Genomic DNA, 17,572 nt, shown 5'->3' on the forward strand with positions numbered 1-17,572 from the left:
ACTACTCCTCCTCCTCCTCCTCCTCCTCGCACTACTCCTCCTCCTCCTCCTCCTCCTCCTCCTCCTCCTCCTCCTCCTCCTCCTCCTGCATATCCTGCTCCGCCTGTTCTTTTCTCCTCCTCCTTTCATCTCGTCTGTCTGCTCTTCACGCTCTCTCTTCCAGGCTTCAGGTCACAGACGGCACATTCTGGCGCTTTCTAGTTCGTACGACCTACTTCCAGACGCTGACGGCTGCTCTCAATGTCACGTGTGACGCCCCGCGATCAACAGCGTAAGAGATCCTGCTCCTGCTGCTCCTGCTGCTCCTGCTGCTCCTGCTCCTGCTCCTGCTCCTGCTCCTGCTCCTGCTCCTGCTCCTGCTCCTGCTCCTGCTCCTGCTCCTGCTCCTGTTCCTGCTCGTCCCCATTCCCTGCCTCCCTGCTTCCACTTCCTCCTCTTCCTCAGGCACTCGCAGGTGTCACATTACAAGGACCAAAGAGACGGGATGGGTTGCGACCAAGACGTCAGCTGTTCCTCCCTTTGAGCGGCCGGGAGAGATTTACCTGCAGCACGTGTCTGCCATCGTACGTTCCCCTTCCCTCCTCTTCTTCCACCTCCGCCACCTCTCTTTCTCTCCCACTTCCATGCCCCCCTCCTCCACCACCATCTCCTCGGCCTCCTCCTCCCTCCCTCCCTCCTTCCCTCCCTCCCTCCTTCCCTCCCTCCCTTCCCACTTCGTCTTCAGCATCCTCCCGTCCTCAACCCTCATCACGATCGGCAGGTCGAGCTCTCCTCCTTTCTCGATGAGGAGGGGAACCTTTCGGTCTCCTGTAAGCTGCAGCACACGGAATGTCTGCGCCCAGAGCTTAATCCCCACCAGTGCTTCGCCAAGCGCTTTCTGCGCGCTCCCTGCTGCCTTTTTGACACCAAGTGCGAGAAATAGCGGGAGGAGGCGACAGGAAACATCGCAAGTGCCGCCCCTCGTGTAATCTAGATATGGCGAAATTGTAATTGTCGTGAATGTTGTTGTTGGGTGATGATGATGGAGATGATGATGGAGAGGATGATAATGAGAGGATGGAGGTGAGAGATGAAGTTCGAACATATGTTGTTGTAAGATATAACTTGTGCATAAGAAAGTGTATCCTTCCCTCTGCTCTTCCTTCTTCCTTCTCCTCCTCTTCCTTCTCCTCCTCTTCCTCCTCTTCCTCCTCCTCAAACTTCGGCCTGAGCCCTCTCTTTGTCCTCTACTTCCTTCCGCTCTTTCTCCCAACCGCCAGTGATCGTCTTGAGCCACAGAGGAGGAACCGCGAGCAATTTCTGAGGAAGCGATCAGGGAGGCAAGAGGGGTAGGGGAGAGGAAGGGTTGGAGGGGAGGGGTCATACCTGTTCTCGGGAAAGGAAAGCTCGCTTGTTGAAGTTGTCGTAGTCGTTCTTCTCCAACTCATCCAGAATTCCCTTGTAGAGCTCGGCAGCCACTGCGACCGGCAGCTGTGGCAAGGCGTCAGATCCGCTGCTGCTGCTGCTTCTCCTCCACTACCACCACCGCCACCACCTCTTTCTCCTGTCCCTCCTTCTCCTTCGTCCTCCATCCTCTCCCTTCACCTCTGCGCTCTGCCCCTCAACAGTAGCTCCCTCACGTGCTCACTTCTTGCCATCTTCTCTCCCTCTTTCCTCCCCATCAACCAGATGTCTCCTCCTCCTCCTCCTCCTCCTCCTCCTCCCCCTCCCTCCTTCCTCGTCCTCCCTCAGTTCCCCTCCTCTCAACCCACCTGAGCCCCCGGAGCCAACAGAGCAATCCCCTCCTCCGCCTCCTTGTAGTACTGTCTCGCCCTCGCGATCTCGAACTTCATCAGGTTTCTGTAATTCTCGTCCACCGCTCCACCGTTCCGGCTCCTCTCGAAGATGCTCTCCTGCCATGTTGTCAGCGGACCGGACCTCCTCTCCCCACTCCTTCCTCCCTCCGTCCTCTGTCCTCTTTCTCCCTCCTCCCTCCGTCCTCTGTCCTCTTTCTCCCTCCTCCCTCCGTCCTCTGTCCTCTTTCTCCCTCCCCCGTCTCAGCCTTCTTCCTCCCACTCTCGCTCCTTCCACTGCCCATCCTTCGTTCCTGCCTCCCCTCCCCTCTCTCTCCTCTCACCTCCGTCACTCCGAATCTCTTCAGGTCCTCGATCGGCAAGTAGATCCTCCCTCTGTCCCGCGCATCCTCCCCGACATCCCTCAGGATGTTGGTGATCTGCAGCGCGATCCCTAGCGCCACAGCAGGCGTGCGAGCGTCGTCGACTCCCACTCCCTTGGCCGTTCCCATGACAGGCAGCGTCATCAGCCCAACAGTAGCAGCGACGCGGTAGCAGTAGAGGTACAGCTCTTCCCACGTCTCGTACCGCCTGTCGTCGATGTCCATTTGCATGCCCCGGATCATGTCTCGGTAAGGCTCGATGTCGCTCCCCGGGTACTGCTGCAGCATGTCCTTGAACGCCAAGTCGAACGAGTCAAGACCCGCCTGCCCTCCCCTGTCGCTCCACATGCTGTCCAGCCGCGCCATCCACTCCTCCAGCAGCTTCCTCTGCGTCTCCGGGTTCGGATCAGCCTTTGGTCCATCCACAATCTCGTCGACTCGCCGGCACCAGGCGTAGATCGCCCACGTGGCCTTGGCCTGCAGCGGCTCCATGGCGAGAGTCGCGAGGAAGAACGTCTTGGCGTACTCGCTCGTTAGTTTCTTGCACTCCTCGTACGCCGAGTCCAGCTGAGACTCTCGGGCCTGTCGAGCTGGGGTCAGCACGAAAGGAGGTAGAATCGATGCAACAAGGAGGATGAAGCACAAGATAGTAAGGAGGAGGAACAGGAGGGAATGAGGGAGAGAGGAGAGAGAGAGGAAGAAGACCAGAGGGAGGGATGGAGAAAGAGAGGGAGGATGACGAGGAGAGCAAGGAGGAAGGTGGAGGGAGGGGGGGAGGGTATGAGGGGAGGATTACCTCCTGCAGGAGTTTGTCAGCATTCTTCGAGGATCCGCTGACGGCGCTCAGGAACTCATAGCAGTCGATTTGCGAGTCCTTGTCCGAGTCCATAGCATCTACCAGCGAGCTGATCATGCCGTCCGTTACCCCCTGCGGGAACTCGTTCTTCAAGCAGCGATTCAAGTCGTCGATGCTCAGCTTCCCGTCCTCATCCGTGTCGTACTTGACGAAGAGCTTCAGCGCGTTGAACCGGTACTCCTTGCTCTCGTCCAACTTGATCCGCAGCACGTCGATCGCCTCCGTGGGCTGACAGCCGTTCCCCCGCTGCATAATCCTGTTTGCGTACCTGAACTGATACTCGATAATCCTCGGCAGGTTGATGAGCAGCTTGCCGAAGCCGTCCAGCGTGCCTAGAGCAGCAACGGCGACAAGAGGAGCCGTCAGAGCACCGAGAACGCTGATAGCCATATGAGGAGAGGTCGATTTCTTCGCCCGGCAGGCGGGTCGAGGTTGGGGGAAGGCAAGAGACGTAGAGTGAGGCAGTTGATGCTTGAGAGCTGCAGCGCTAGCAGATCGCAAGGAGAGAGTGTTGCCGACGAAGGCATGACAGAGAGGAATCAGAGCGAGCAAGGACAAGGCCAAACAAGACGATCTCATGGTAGAGGTTGCAGACGGGTCGAGAAAACTTGACTCTTAGATTTGCAGCATGTGATCAGAATTCAACTGGCTGACGGACGTCCTGCTGGTACACAAGCACACGAAACTTCATGCCCTGCTGACCTGTTCAACAACAATCAAGGAGGAAAACCCTACTCGAAAACAAGATACAGATGAACGAAAACTCATGGACTGTTCAGAGAGGAGAGGAGAGTCGATGAGCGGCGACGACACGGGGAGGTAGAGGACAAAGGGTTTGATGTAGAATACAAGTCTTGTGAGAGTCAGATGTTGTTGAGAGGAAGAAGGAGACGCGAGAGGGAAGCGTGAGGGAGCAGCAAAATTTGCAGAGGAAAGAAGCGCGGAGCAGGGATGGAGCTCAAGGAGGCAGGAGAGCAGGAGATGTGGTGAGATGATGGGACCGAGGGTGAGAGAGAGAGAGGTAGCAGCAAGGAAGAGATGATGAGGAGGAGTGGAAGGAATGGGGGAAGGGAGGAGGGGGAGGAGGGTCGGAACGGGATCTCACCGCCATGCTGGAGGCCGCTCGCTTTGCAAGTCTTGTAGGAAGATCGCCAATTCAACAGTTCTTGTTTTTGTTTTAAGATATCAGTACTGAAACCTCCCTCTCAACAAACTTGTTGGCTCTTTTCACTTGAACATAGGGGTAGGGTACTATAAAATTGACCGGTGCTAAGTATGGGAACATAACCGGTACTCAAGAGTCGTTCCACGCTTTCCTCGACGTGTTCTAAAAGACTCATTTCAAGATTGCAGTCGGTACTTCAATCTTCCTGAGTAAATTTGAAATAATCTGAATTATACACATATTACATTTCAAGTGGCGTAGTGAAAGTAGTCTTTGACTATAGGCCATCTATGAATGGAGCATGTTTCATAGTGTGTGAATCCTTGAAGATTGACTATAGCCGGGGCTCACTGTGATGGCGCGCGCCCGGCCCGGGCCGCCACTCAGCGGCCCGGCGGGACTCCGGCCCGGTGAATCATCGGAGGCTCAGTGCGCGGGGGATGCCCGAACGGATCTGCCGCCGTACGGTAGTACAACGGGATGTAACGGACATTTGACTGTGCCGCGAAAAACGCCAGCGACGACACTGAGGCTGACGATGACCGTACTCGTCTCGGAAGAAGGAGAGAGAGAGAGACTCTGACAACTTGAAGAGCAGGGAGAGAGAAGAATGGGGAAGTGAGAGGGAGAGGGAGAGAGAGAAGAATGGGTGGCTCGGAGGGAGAGGAAGAGGGAGAGGAAGACCCGGGAGATCGGACTCGCCCGGCAAGGAAGGCCCAGGGAGGCCTGAATCATACTGAGAGGCAGGGAGTGGGAGCCTGAGGAGGAGAGGGAGAGAGCCGGGACTCCAGGAAGAGACTGAGGGCAAGAGAGACAGGAAGAGATCGGGGAGGACTGAGGGAGGTGAACATTCAACTTGAAGAGGGAGAGAGATGGGGAGGTAGGGGAAACGGGTGACCGTCCCTGAACTTCCAGGCTAAGACACGATCAGAGAGGAGCTGAGAGGGTCGGAGGGAGGACTGAGCCGGGCAGATGTTTGCCACACTGCGGAGAAGAAAACTCCATTGAAACGTGGTCATGGCCAGTGCGAGGCCTGAGACAGGGAGGGGAGACAAGGGGCAGCAGGAGCTCATGTGCGCGCGGGGACTGAACTTTGGCTGCTCCAGGAGCGCTGCTCTCTTCCCAGCGCACAGGTTACTCCGAGTCGTCGTGAAGAGGAAGTCGAGAGGAGGATGGGGGAGGTGCAGAGTTGCCTCAGCTGCGAGTCTAAGCGCACGTCAACGAGCTCCAAGAGGATCCCAGCGACTGAGAACGCGAGGAGCTCCTGGCCCGGGGCTGATCGAGACTCGGTGAGACATAAGGACTTGCTGCCCTGCCTCGCTGTCTCGCTGACTTTGACTGGTCGCAGCCAGTTGACTCGCCCAAGGTAAGACCCGTCTAAACGCAGCGCTCGATCGAGTTGAATGCGCTTGTCCTCCAGTCACAGAAGAACATCAAGCTCGGCACCGCCCAGAGAACATCTAGCGTGAGTTTGGATAGTTGGGATCTTCTCCTATCTACTCAATCTTCTCCTCTCGACTCATTGCCGTACACTCCTTCTCTTTACGTTACCACAGAGCAACAGCCTGGAGAAGGTGGGCATCGGCGCCTACTTCAAGCGAGGCATGGATAATGACGTGGAAGTCTTAGAGATCAAGGTACAATCGCTGCTGCACCCAGGACTTCTCACTTGGCTGGTAGACTTTCTTGAAAGGAAGCCCTGCCGATGTTTGCAATGACATCAGCGTTGGTGATATCATCGTTGCTGTGGAAGGGAAGAGCGTAGAAGGAATCAGTCTAGCAGAGGTAACCCCTCTCCCTCTTCTCTCGCTCTGTCTACTTCTCACTTCCTTCCTTCCTCCCTCCCCACTCCGTCTCCCCACCCCAACCACTGACGAGTCGACCGACTTTCAGTTGGCTGAGCGGCTCCTGGGACCTCCTGGATCACAAGTGACCTGCTCGTTCAAGAAGAGGTGCATGCAGTTGCCTTCGTCGTAACTTCTCACGAGTTTTGATGGGCATGAAGGGAGGATGGCCGCATTTTCACGGTATCCCTGAAGCGAGGGAGGACGGCATGAGAGCAGGTTGTGGGTCTGTCGACCTAGAGATCAAGAGACAGCAGCGGCTACGAGATGATTCACATTTATGTTCACCAACCTTGTCATACCTAGCTTAAGATACGATGTTGTCCCTCACCGTTGCGTCGCAGCCCGGCTCTACCAGCAGCTGGCTCTGCCCTCTGTTGTACGAGAGACGGTTGTCGCTGACCATCCCTCGCCCGGCCTGCGACACGAAGACACCGGCGCCCTTGTTCTCCCTCACCACGTTGCCTCTCACGATCGGGTTCGCTCTCCGTAGGATTGCAATGCCGTTGCCCTGGTGGCCGGAGATCGTGTTCCTCTCGATGATCCCAGCAGACTCGTCCGTTATCAGCACCCCGTGCTGCAGGCAGTCCTTCACCAGATTGTTCTTCACCACAGGCGCTGACCCCATTGTGATACAGATCCCTGACCCAGCACCAGCCCCGTGCCCAGCCCTTATCACCGTGTTGGACTCGATGTACCCTTTGCCGTTGTGCGAGACCTTGATCCCATCTGAGTGCGACTCGAGGATCTGGTTCTTCGTCACCCGCGGCTCAGCCTCGCTCTCGATGAGCAGCCCGATCCCAGCGTTGGCCCGAATCGTGTTCCCGTCTATCAGGCCTCGCCCAGCAAAGCACACAGAGATCCCGTCCCCCTCGCTCTCCCGGATCGTGTTGTTCCTCACCACAGGATTCGCTCGGTTCATGATGTACAGCCCAACCGACTGGTTGCAGTAAATGTCGTTCTCCTCGATCGTTCCCAGCCCTTCTTCCACGCACGTCACCCCGCAGCTTCCGCTGTGGTGGATTTGGTTCCCCCGGATCAGCGGGTCTGCGCTGTTAGCCACATAGACGTTGGGGTGAGCGTTGCAGTAGATGTCGTTGTCTTCTATTGTCCCCTTTCCTCCCTTGAGCACAGAGATCCCGCAGCTGTTCCCGTCGTGGATGCTGTTTTCCCTCACCACAGGGTCTGCACCGTCCTCGATCGATATCCCCACCTGCCCATTGTGGCTGATGTCATTCTTCTGGATCTGTATGCCTAAGCCCCCGTAGATTTTGATCCCGTCTCCCTTGCCATGCCTGATCCTGCATCTCCTCACAATCGTATCTACACTGTCGTCCATTCCAACACCGGGGAACGCGTTTTCACAGATGTCACACCCATCAATCAAAGCTCCTCCCTTGCCAAACAGGAAGAATCCGTTTTGACCACACCTGTTCACCCTGCACCTGTAAGAAGACAGCCTGGCTCCATCCCTGATCACTATCCCCACCCCGCACACGCTTGTCACATCGCACTCCTCGAGGATCAGTGACCCTCCTGCCACATCGATGCAGCGCGTGCAGTCCCTTCCCTCCTGTGAGATTTGCGAGAGATGGATGAGCGAAAGTCCCTTGACGAGAGCCCCTGATGCATTGCAGACCACAACAGGCCTCACCGTCACTCCTTGAATCTCAACTCGGCAGTAGCCCGACGCTGTTTGACTCGCCTGCAGCGTGATTGCCTTGTCAATGAACAGCTCCTCCTGATACTTGCCCTCCATGATCTCGATGGTCATCCCATCACTGGCTGCCCTGAGTGCTTGTGAGATGCTTCCAAACTGATCTCTGCCTGGTCTCTTCGACACATAAAGTGTGTCTGACGTGCGAATGTTCGCAAACCGGTTCGAAATGCTGGAGTCACTGCTGTCGTCCGAGCGTCTAGGAAGGCGAGTAGCCGGTGACATGCTGTGCTCGTAGTTTGCCCCTGCCCCCATCGGTTCTGCTGTCAACCTCTGAGCATCCGGTTGTTCCGTAGGACTTCCCCTCTGCCCTGTCAAGCGACGAGGAGCTGGAGGGGGCGAGGATCCAGGGCCTTTGACGAGCACAGGCTCAGCCTCCGCTGCGGGCGATGGCTTCAAGAATTTGTATTCGACAATCTCAGCCGCCGATGGCCTCTTCTTTGGATCAGGTTGCAGCATCGAAGAAAGAAGCGAATGAATGTCTGGCCCATACAAGTCCATCACCGGCTGTATGACCTTGACAATCGCCTTCGGGTCGACTTGAACTTGAGTCGCCAAGGACCCTGGTCTCTCATGCATGAACTTCAGTGTTGCCATGTCACACACAACACATCCTAGCCCCCAGATGTCCGTCTTGAAATCATAGCCGTGGCCCATCTGAACTTCCGGGCTCTCGTACCCTGGGGTGCCGCACTGGGTCATCGCGAGCTTGCTTTGAGTGACCCCATGTCTTGCAAGACCAAAGTCAGCTATCTTCAGATCTCCTTCTGCATCTAGCAACACGTTCATAGGCTTGACGTCACGATGGATGACCTTCTGAGAGTGCAGATACTTGAGGGCTTCACAAAGTTGCAAGATCCACATTTTCACCCTCCGCACGCTGATCGGCTTCTTCTTGCTTCTCTGACGACACAGCATTTGATAAAGATCGCCCCCGGAACAGAACTCCATAACAATCCCGACATAATTACCCTTAGTGAGGTCTGAACCAAGAAATACTTCGTTGTAAGATACAACGTGCCTGTGTTTCAGCCGAGAGAGCATCATCGCCTCTTCAATCGCCTTGTTAGTTTCTTGAAGCCCAGAACAATAAATCTGCTTCAACACTGTCTGCTGTCCAGTCCTTTTATCCGTCGCCAAGTAGGTCGTGCCCTGCCCGCCGGTTCCAAGAACCTTGCCAATCTCAAAGTAGTCGCTCTTGCCTTCATCAGTGGAAGCATGATCCATACCATCGATCGTCGAGGCTCCGAAGGGTGCCAAAGTAGATGCAGTCCTTGGGATCTGCGAGTTCACAGGTTTCGATGAATTCTTGGATATCACAGGATCACTGCCAGCTGAGACGTACAAAAGGTCGTCGTGAATGACCAAGTCCAAATGATCGATCTCAGCGCCATGCTTGTTGAAGAGGCGGCAAGTGGAGGGCCTCGGGAAACCAAGCTTGACTCCAATAAGTTCCTTGGTCTCTTGCAGCGAGGACCCGCATAGCGCTGTTACTCTCGCACCGTCTGGCTCCAAGCTCTGCACAGTGATTCTCTTTTGTGAAGAAGACATTGCCACCTAGTCAAGAGCTGGTTTTGCAAGCAAGGTTCTTCTATCTTTGGTGGAAAATGCACAGCCAACCTTTCAAAAGAATCGAACTTCAACCTCCTACTAGACGCTGACGTCACACCTTACTATGATGCAAAACCCGCTGAAGTATCATGATATTTATCCCACTCTTCCAACAGAGATTCCACCTTTCACAGCAACAATCCGAATTCGGCCTCTCTACCTTGCTTCAATCTACGGGTTCCGATGCAGAACTTTGATCTTTTCCCACTTCTCTTGTACGCACCTTGAAGGATGAATAGCAATGCTCGCTCACTTGACTGTTCACTGTCTCGCGTTCCCTAACAAGAAGCTGTATCCACAGACTGCTCTCCTTCTTCCCAAACAAGTGTTATGTGCAGCCTATCCGGTTTTAGTTCGAATAGGCTTCTTCTAGACAGTTCAGCAAGGCTCCGGAACCCTGTGATGTCTTGTAATCACTCGTACTGCACTTCCGCAACACTTTTCCCCAGTGTCCGAGCGGTCAGATTTCCTCTTGAAGAGCTCAATCACCTCTGAAATTCACGTTGAAAAAACTCTTTTCTTGTCTTTTGCAGATATCTTCATCCTCTGCTCCATCACGCTTCTCCGCATCCTACCGCTCGTGCCACTTCCGGTACCTCCATTCCTTCCGCCATTGTTGCCAGCCTATTGGGGGGTCGCTGGAGCTTTGGAGCGCTTAACGGCCACCTACCCAGACCCACCCTTTCCATTCCACAGTACCTCCTATGTATTTAACTGGATTTCATATACCCCTCCACTACCCATATTTCTCTCTTCTGGCAATAGAGGATCGTCTATATCCTCCCACCTTCGAGTCTGTGAGAGCCATACCTCCTACCCCCTCATGTCTGGTACCCTTGCCCTCTGACTCACCATCCGATCAACCCTTACCCCCACCCCCATTTTCCCATCGAGATACCCAACCTTATCCCTTCTGTCATCTACTATCGGAGACCCCAACATGACCCACCCCATCATATGAGCAGTACCCACCCAAACAACATCCTGTTCATGCCCGTACCTTCCGTGTCCACCCTCTACCCACCCCCCATATACCTTCATTGTTGGTCCCTTGCAGGCCGGTCCTTTTTACTAGACCTTGTAGGGGACCTTCACCACCCCACCACAATTTTCCCTCTTTCACTCTGGTAAAATTGGGGGTTCTGCATGCTTTTTGTGTCCGCCAAAGAGATTAGATCACCCCTACCCAGAGTTTTCTAGCACTACCCTACCGTGATAACGAACAGCTGTCAAACACCCACCCTTCCATTTCCAAGATGTGCAGTAGCAAATTACCCACCCTAATGGATGAACTTTCACGAATGTGATGACCCCTCTGAAAGCACAGTGGCACAATTCTACATTTGAACCACCCACCCTCAGAATTGACTTTGAAACTCTCTTTAGGGAGCACCCTGCTTGGAGTACACCGGTACTCGAGATCACCCCACCCCCATGAGCAATGAACCAGCCCTGTGCACCACCCCTGAGTGTCTATCACAGTTTGTTTGCCGCATTTTGACCACCCCAGCTGAAGAGGGCAGCGTTTAGGTCACAGTTGGAAAAGGTGATCGACGTTTTGAAATTTTGTTTGTTTTTGCGCAAATTATCTCAAACTATTTGAAAGACTTCTTCAATCTATACACCTACCCGTTTGATTGGCCCGGACCACTTTTCAATTCACCCTACCCCATGCTCGATTCACACACGTAAATCCTGACTACCCCTTGTTTCATATCAAAAGTACCACCCCTCAAATTTAGGATAACCACCCCTCTCAGATCTCATGGTTGCCACTCCCTTCATTGATGAGTACTAGGGTACGTTATTTTCCATTTTGTTATTAAAGCCAGTTTGCCGTAAACGAAAAAGCAGGGGGGTAGGGTACCTTTCCGATAAGAGCTCTACTACCTCTTGGATCGTTCTGAAATCTTTAATAAGGGTAGGGGTGCTTTTAAGTTTTAAAATGGCCTCTTTGTTGGACCCCCATGCCATATTCCCCATAGAACAGGAATAATGGATCTGGAGATGGGGGTGGGGTGACCCTGTAGTGTTCACGGATGTACAGGGAAAGGGGTAGGTAGTGGTAAAATGCAAGTGACCGTTTCAGGTACAAGAAATGTTTAGTTAAAACCAACGGAAGCGGCAGCCGCCGGTTTGGAGTCCGCCGCCGATCACAGGCTAACTTCAGTGAACACGGACGGTGACGGTTGCTAAGTCAAGTTATCGGCCCGGCCGGGAAGCGGGCCGGCCTCTCCGGCGGCGGCCTGGCTCCCGACGGTCACAGCCTGCTGGGTTTAGTTTACGGTAGTACCGTCCAAAGTCAAGTTAAAAACGGTCACCGGGTGGCGGGCCAGGGTGTGTCAGGGACTCCGGGAGACTCCGAGTCACTGCCACCGTGACTGTCACTGCGCCCGGGCGGGCGCCGGCCCGGCGCCGGCAAGCCGCGGAGGCTCGACCGTCGCCCGGAACTGCCAGTTTCGGAGGCCCCCGAGGCTTGCGCGGCCAGTTGACCGGCCCGGCGGTCACCGGTGATCAGGGCCGGCGAGCCGGGCGGAGACTCGGCCTGAGCGGCCGCCGAGCCTGTCTCCTTACCGTAACCGTCCGCGTACTTAGTAACTTTGAAGCTACGGGTGACCGTACTATCAGTACCATAGCCTAGTACTGGGCCCGTACCGTACGGTACGCCGCACCGGGCCGCTGGGGCCGCACTGAGCCTGAGGCCCAGTAGGCCGGGCCCGGGCGCCGCCGGGCGTCACCCCGCCCGGTTACTGGGCCGTCCGATCCGCCGGTTGGCCGGGCGGCGGCGGCGGGCGGGCGGCACTGCCGGGCCCCGCCCGGTGAGCGGCGGCGCGCGCATGATACTAGGCTATCATATGATGATATGGGCGGCCCGCCCACTGGGCCACGGCCGGCCCGTCCGATCACCCCGGGGCCGACGGCGCGGCGCCTCGGCGGACCGTCCGGTGACCCGGCGGCGGCCCAGTGGGCCCACTGTCCCCGGCGGACTCAGAGAGAACGGCGGCCGCCGGCGCGGGGTCCCGCCGGACTCCTCACCGCGGAGCGGCCGCAGCCCCGGCGGGCCGTGCGGCTCGCAGGCCTGCGGCCAGTGACTGCAGTGCAGGGCCGCCCAGTCTTCGGCGCGCTTCGGGGCCCCCGGTATTCAAGTGGCTCTTGTCATGGGAATGGGGCTGAGTCGATGGTATCATCATGGCATGATCGTCCGCGACCTTGGCTGAAGAGCTTCCGCAGCAACGTAGCAAGTTCTTGCCGGGTTCGTTTTCCAAAATGCGAGGGTGAAGAAGAAGGGATGGAACTTGTCGTTACCATTGATTGCCGGCATGCCTTTGGTATCTGAACGAGCCCACTCGGAAACGAGTGCAAAGCCCAAGAGAAAGCGCAGATGGGCGTTCTTGGTTCTCCTGATGTGGAAGTAGAGAGCGGCAAAGATCAAGGTCAAGCAGAAACCAAGATAGTTTCCTCCTAAGAACCCGATCAAGTAGTTGAGCAAAAGGATGGCTACCGTGTCGGTCGGCTTATTCGTACAGATGCAGTTTGCCAGCTCTTGCTTTATCGAGCTCGGGAGCTCTGGAACCTCACAGGCAGGATGCAACAGGGCCTCGCACGACAAAGCATTGTCATAAATGATCTCCTTTGCAAACATGTTGTATTGCGCGTAAAAGCACTCGTGGCCCGGTTCGATAGGACGGTCAGGTGGTGGATGAACGGTCCAAACCTGCCCAGTGACCCCGTCTGACAAAGAGGTTGTCCAGGAGTTGATGGTGAAGTTTTCTCCAAGTTTTTTTGTCATGAGCCGCACATATCGATCCTGAGCCTCGGAGGTGGTGAAGGATGGAATGTCTCCTCCGAGGGTGGTGCATAATTCCTTGGCCTCCTTGAAGGACTTGGTTGCACAGGCCATGATAAGCTCGGAAGAATTATTGTTTGTCTGGTTGGTAGTAGAGCCGAGAAGAGAAGAAGTAGCATTCAGATGTACAAATTCGAATTGTCGGCAAGCAATCAAGTTTGACAGGAAAAAAGCTGCCAGAGATGTGGACACCGCATAGGTGATGATAAGCAGAACGTAGACACATGGCCGCAGTTTGCGCACAAGGCAAAACTCTGTCTCCTTAGCTTTGCTTAGACCAGAAAACAAGTGCTTGATCACTTGGTTCAACATCAAGAATTTCAAAAATGGAGCGACAGCAGCCGATATGAATCCGATTCCTACTAGTGATGTTGAATCCATACGCGTGGATACAAGAACAGTAGCCGAGGCAATCAGCACTGCTAACATAGTGTTGATCAGCAAGAAGAAGCGATTTATCCTCGAGTAATTCTCACAGTCCTCAGGCTGAGCAAAAAAAGTCGAGTACTCGTCACTCGTCTCGAAATGTTCCCGCAGCTTGTTGTAGAGGTTCATGGGAGTGTAGAACTTCACCAGAAACGTGGCAAGGCTGATGTCAGGAAGCTGTTCGGAGTCGGGCTTCTTCGCCCATGCGGCAATGGCGGACATGCTGCTCTTGTCTCTCAAGGGTCTCAACGCACAGGCTCAACCTGCCAACCACCGACCTGATCCCTCGGAGCTCGCCAACCACACGGTCGTACCAGGGGTGACATGAAATGGACCCGACACGAACAGGGAATTGTTGACTAAAGGTTAGTACCACACTGCAGAATATCCGGGGGATGTGGTATGAAGGTCTCTGATTTAACTTAAAACTTTGAGTAAAAAACTTCTCTAAGGTCCGGGTGGCTGCCGCCGCCGGCCGGGCTCCGTCGGACCTCCGAGACTCAGTCACTGAGTCCTCGGGCGCTAGTTGTGATACACTTATAGATGAGTAAAGAAGACTGTACCAGAACGCTTTTAGTCACTAGCTGTAATCTCTGAAACGAGTGGGGTCAGGGGTGATGCTTCTACTACCCCCTGGGGTAAAGGGGCGGATAAATTGCTAATGCGGTAGGGGTTGGGTTGACAAAAGTGGGTGGGTAGTCGTCAACAACAAGCTATTAGATGGGGTAGTAACTACTGCAATCTTCCTTAACACAGGTGGGGTAGCCACTTTCATGCTAGAAAAGTGGGGTGGGGTAGTGTAGCGGTGGGGTGGTCTGTCTCTACGATAATGGTCGACAAGGACGACAGCAGGGCAGGTGGCAGGGGTTGCGACTCTAGGCAGCTGATATGCAGACCTGGAGCAAGCTGAGGTGGACGAGGAAGAGGGAGAAGATGATTAAGAGTAGAGCTAGGACGAAGGGGAGGGAGGGAGGAGGAGGAGGAGGAGGGAGGAGGAGAGGATAGTCATGCCAACAATCACGATAAGGAGTAGAATAGAAGAGGTAAGCGCTCAATAGTAGGGCGGTGGGTGGTAAGGGATCAAGAGAGTATCGAGAACAAGGTAGTCACATGGACATTGAACAAGAAACGACAAGGAGCTTGTTGCATGAAGAGTTTCGGAGATCCTGAGCATCATTGCACCCCACGAAAGCGTTCTTAGTATTTTAGCCCTGATCAGGAGTTCGCACAACCAAAATGACCGTCAAATCAGACCAGAATATCCATGACCCAGTAACATATTTTCTTTTGATGCAGACGGACAACAAAGGCGGATAGAATATAGGTTGTCCCGATCTTGTTTTGGAAGTTGGAATATTTCAATATCCCAATATCAGCGATCAGCAGCAAGGAGAGTATTGCGATGATGGACACGTTCTCTTTTCGGATCATGTGAGAATGCTCACGTCGTGATTGCGATCGCTGGTTGGATAGTCCAGAGAAGCTTGCTGGAAGATGGGAGCGCAGGGGTCAAAGGGGTCCACAAAGCCAAGCTCAGCTGTGCACCTCAGAGGTGAACGGGAGGAGTAGGGAGGTTGTGAGAGGTCTGATTTCATTTCCAGGCAAGAAAGACCTCGCAGGTACTTCCTCCTCCCTTGGAGATGTGGAGAGCGGCAGCATGTGCTTGCATGACAACTGTGCAGGAGTGGGGGTGATCTTCAGGAAGAACCATGAGGGATTCCTCATAGTGAAGGTGGAGCAGCACAGTCCTGCCTTGTTGACAGGTATTGATCTTGTGCCTTGTCTTGCAGGATCTGGTCGGAGGATCCGCTGCGGATCAGAGCGGGCTGATAGAGCCCGGAGACATGTTAACCCAGGTCTGCTGCTCGTGAACGTTGAGCGAATTTCGTCAAGGTGGCTTGTCAGGTGGATGATATCAAGGTAGCCAAGGCGAGCATAGCGGTGAGAACATTGCTGGTCCTTGTTGCCTGGGGGAGTTCTTGGATGGTGAATGCGCCTGTGATGCACGGGATGGTGGAGCTGTCGACTCTGTGGAGGTTTGCCGTTGTGGTCGTCTTGGTCATTTTCTCGTGCAGGAGATCTCATCTCTTGTTCTTGGAGAGCCTGGGCAGCAGGTTTGTAGTATCATCGCTCTAGTAGGAAGCCTGGCCTCATCCACACCTACAGGTCAAGTTGAAGTTCGTGCGTATGGTTGGGAAGTCAAAGAAGAAGTACAAGGTAAGACAAGGAGAATGTTCTATTGATGAGGGAGGTGGAGGCAGCGAGGGTGGAGAGGTTTATGCCAAGATGCGAATAGAGATCATGCCGATGGTGGTGACGATCCTTGGGTCCGATAGGTCAGCTTGCAGAGGACTGTTCGAGCTTCGTTAGAGCCAACCTATCATGTACAGCGGGATGGAATCAATACAAAGGTACGAGGATGAGATGTGATTTCTGACATGATCGTGTTGTTGCTTACTGCCATTTGTTTACTGTTCTCTCTCGACTTTCACACAGTCTTCCACTGACTTCTTTCCCCAAGGTCACGCACATTCACTTGGATTGCTTGCAAGACCAGGACTTGAGCAAGGTACGGCTGCTGAGGAGGTAGCGGCAGTTGCCGCCTTACCATCCTCTCAAGGGGGCTAGCGTGGAAGAATCGCATGCAAGGGATGTATTGGATGCCGACGGCAACGTGGTTGGACCAGGTGGATTTTATTTGTGGTGGAGGATAAAAGGGATGACATAGATTCCTCTCTAGGGCTGATTCAGCGAGCGAAGGCAGCGAAAGAGCAAGACGTAGTCTCTCCAGTCCCTCCCCTCCTCTCTTACCTTCTCGCTCCTCCTTCTCTCCCCTCTGTCCCCCTCCTCTTCTTTGGCACCCTGGCTCCCTCCTTTCTCCCCTCCTCTCTCGCCTTCTCCCTCCCTACTCTCCTCTCCCCTTGTCCTCTACCTTGCTCAAGTCACTCCAGGTCTTCGGTGTCGAGCGCATCGACGCGTCCCATCCAGCATGGCCCGGGAACAACGTGAGACAGAAGTTTGCGGGTTGAGTGGAGGCAAGTCTGAGCTGGGGTGCAGCTGAAGAGGAACGTGGTCGCCCAAGGAAATCTCAACACAGAAGCGCAAGTGACGAAGTCGCCGGGCGGTGACGATGAAAGGAGGAGAGGTGAAGCAGCTGGTGATGGTTGTGAACAGAGAAGAAGAAGAAGAAGAGCACGAAGACAGCGGAGAAGGAAAAGGAGAAGGAGGCGGAGAGATCTGTGCGTTCATGCAGAGTCTTGTCGTTGTGCGAAGGCTCTGACGAGATGTTGGAAGATGCCGTCGTCCATTCCGAGCTCGTCGGACATGTACATGAAGTCAGAGGTGAGGGCAGGATGGAGCAAAGGGTGGAGCAAACGAGTTGATTGACTATGAAATGAAGGAGATGACAAAGAGCCAGACAAGGGAGCAGAAGAAGCAAGTGGTGGAGGCCAACAAGGACTCAGGCAGCCTGTCTCAGGAGCAGGAAGTCTCGAACCTCTTCGACAGCTTCATGGTGATCGAGTCGGACCTGACCTCTCCTTGTCTGATGTTTTTGCCTCGCAGAAGTCCACTGAACACCCTTTGAATGTTCGTTGCTGCCCCCCTGCCTCCTCTCCCTCATCCTCATCCTTGACTGTGCAGGATCCCTTCTTCGTTGCAGCTGCTGCCGCCGAAGACCATAGGTAGGGAGAAGGAGGGAGGGACAATGATGGGCCGGGACGATAGGGAAAGTGAGGAGCAGATCTCATGAGGACATCCTGAGATGAAGATGGTGGGAAAGGAAGGGGGAGGACGGGGGGGGGGGGGAGGAAGAGGGAGGGCGAGAAAAGAGATTGGAGGAGGAGGAGGAGGAGTAGGAGGAGGAGGAGGAGGAGGAGGAGGAGGAGGAGGAGGAGGAGGAGGAGGAGGAGGAGGAGGAGGAGGAGGAGGAGGAGGAGGAGGAGGAGGAGT

At 54.7% G+C, this 17,572-nt stretch overlaps 7 protein-coding genes across 7 annotated transcripts in view; 2 read left to right on the plus strand and 5 right to left on the minus strand.

Annotated features, from left to right (window-relative positions):
- Positions 1–162: 162 nt before the first annotated feature.
- GUITHDRAFT_154151 (hypothetical protein) lies at positions 163–1,135 on the minus strand. Its single transcript, XM_005827235.1, has 3 exons — positions 761–1,135; positions 455–563; positions 163–271 (listed from the first exon to the last, which is right to left on the minus strand). The coding sequence occupies exons 1-2, from the start codon at positions 1,082–1,084 to the stop codon at positions 504–506; spliced, it is 384 nt and encodes a 127-aa protein (XP_005827292.1). The 5' UTR covers positions 1,085–1,135; the 3' UTR covers positions 163–271; positions 455–503.
- Positions 1,136–1,359: 224 nt separating this feature from the next.
- On the minus strand, positions 1,360–2,752 carry GUITHDRAFT_75674 (hypothetical protein; the record flags this gene model as incomplete). Its single annotated transcript, XM_005827236.1, has 3 exons — positions 1,360–1,470; positions 1,752–1,877; positions 2,117–2,752. Coding segments are annotated over 3 exons (873 nt in total), but the record flags the coding sequence as incomplete, so codon positions are not given.
- A 2,441-nt stretch (positions 2,753–5,193) lies between these two features.
- Positions 5,194–6,153, plus strand: GUITHDRAFT_113554 (hypothetical protein; the record flags this gene model as incomplete). The annotated part of the gene is made up of 7 exons (XM_005827237.1): positions 5,194–5,249; positions 5,303–5,465; positions 5,525–5,542; positions 5,597–5,641; positions 5,733–5,813; positions 5,857–5,961; positions 6,070–6,153. 7 exons carry the CDS (start codon positions 5,194–5,196, stop codon positions 6,151–6,153), a joined length of 552 nt encoding a protein of 183 aa, XP_005827294.1.
- Positions 6,154–6,283: 130 nt separating this feature from the next.
- GUITHDRAFT_154152 (hypothetical protein) lies at positions 6,284–7,484 on the minus strand. The gene has a single exon (XM_005827238.1). The coding sequence runs from the start codon at positions 7,357–7,359 to the stop codon at positions 6,328–6,330; it is 1,032 nt and encodes a 343-aa protein (XP_005827295.1). The 5' UTR covers positions 7,360–7,484; the 3' UTR covers positions 6,284–6,327.
- Positions 7,485–8,130: 646 nt separating this feature from the next.
- GUITHDRAFT_75661 (hypothetical protein) lies at positions 8,131–8,964 on the minus strand (the record flags this gene model as incomplete). Its single annotated transcript, XM_005827239.1, has 1 exon — positions 8,131–8,964. A coding segment is annotated over one exon (834 nt), but the record flags the coding sequence as incomplete, so codon positions are not given.
- A 3,571-nt stretch (positions 8,965–12,535) lies between these two features.
- On the minus strand, positions 12,536–13,843 carry GUITHDRAFT_142816 (hypothetical protein; the record flags this gene model as incomplete). Its single annotated transcript, XM_005827240.1, has 1 exon — positions 12,536–13,843. The coding sequence occupies one exon, from the start codon at positions 13,841–13,843 to the stop codon at positions 12,536–12,538; it is 1,308 nt and encodes a 435-aa protein (XP_005827297.1).
- Positions 13,844–15,115: 1,272 nt separating this feature from the next.
- The window catches only part of GUITHDRAFT_113557 (hypothetical protein), a gene marked incomplete at both ends in the record, with an annotated part of 4,230 nt that continues 1,773 nt past the window's right edge, over positions 15,116–17,572 (plus strand). The window contains 16 exons of the mRNA XM_005827241.1: positions 15,116–15,173; positions 15,223–15,240; positions 15,304–15,353; positions 15,412–15,477; positions 15,527–15,562; positions 15,697–15,735; positions 15,788–15,838; positions 16,143–16,190; positions 16,242–16,308; positions 16,362–16,399; positions 16,573–16,626; positions 16,679–16,745; positions 16,796–16,860; positions 16,916–16,963; positions 17,022–17,135; positions 17,264–17,304. Of these exons, the coding sequence (XP_005827298.1) occupies positions 15,116–15,173; positions 15,223–15,240; positions 15,304–15,353; positions 15,412–15,477; positions 15,527–15,562; positions 15,697–15,735; positions 15,788–15,838; positions 16,143–16,190; positions 16,242–16,308; positions 16,362–16,399; positions 16,573–16,626; positions 16,679–16,745; positions 16,796–16,860; positions 16,916–16,963; positions 17,022–17,135; positions 17,264–17,304 (860 nt within the window). The remainder of the gene's footprint in view (positions 15,174–15,222; positions 15,241–15,303; positions 15,354–15,411; positions 15,478–15,526; positions 15,563–15,696; positions 15,736–15,787; positions 15,839–16,142; positions 16,191–16,241; positions 16,309–16,361; positions 16,400–16,572; positions 16,627–16,678; positions 16,746–16,795; positions 16,861–16,915; positions 16,964–17,021; positions 17,136–17,263; positions 17,305–17,572) is intronic.

This window comes from Guillardia theta (genome assembly GCF_000315625.1).
Source record: "Guillardia theta CCMP2712 unplaced genomic scaffold GUITHscaffold_68, whole genome shotgun sequence".
In the NCBI taxonomy this organism is placed as follows: domain Eukaryota; class Cryptophyceae; order Pyrenomonadales; family Geminigeraceae; genus Guillardia; species Guillardia theta.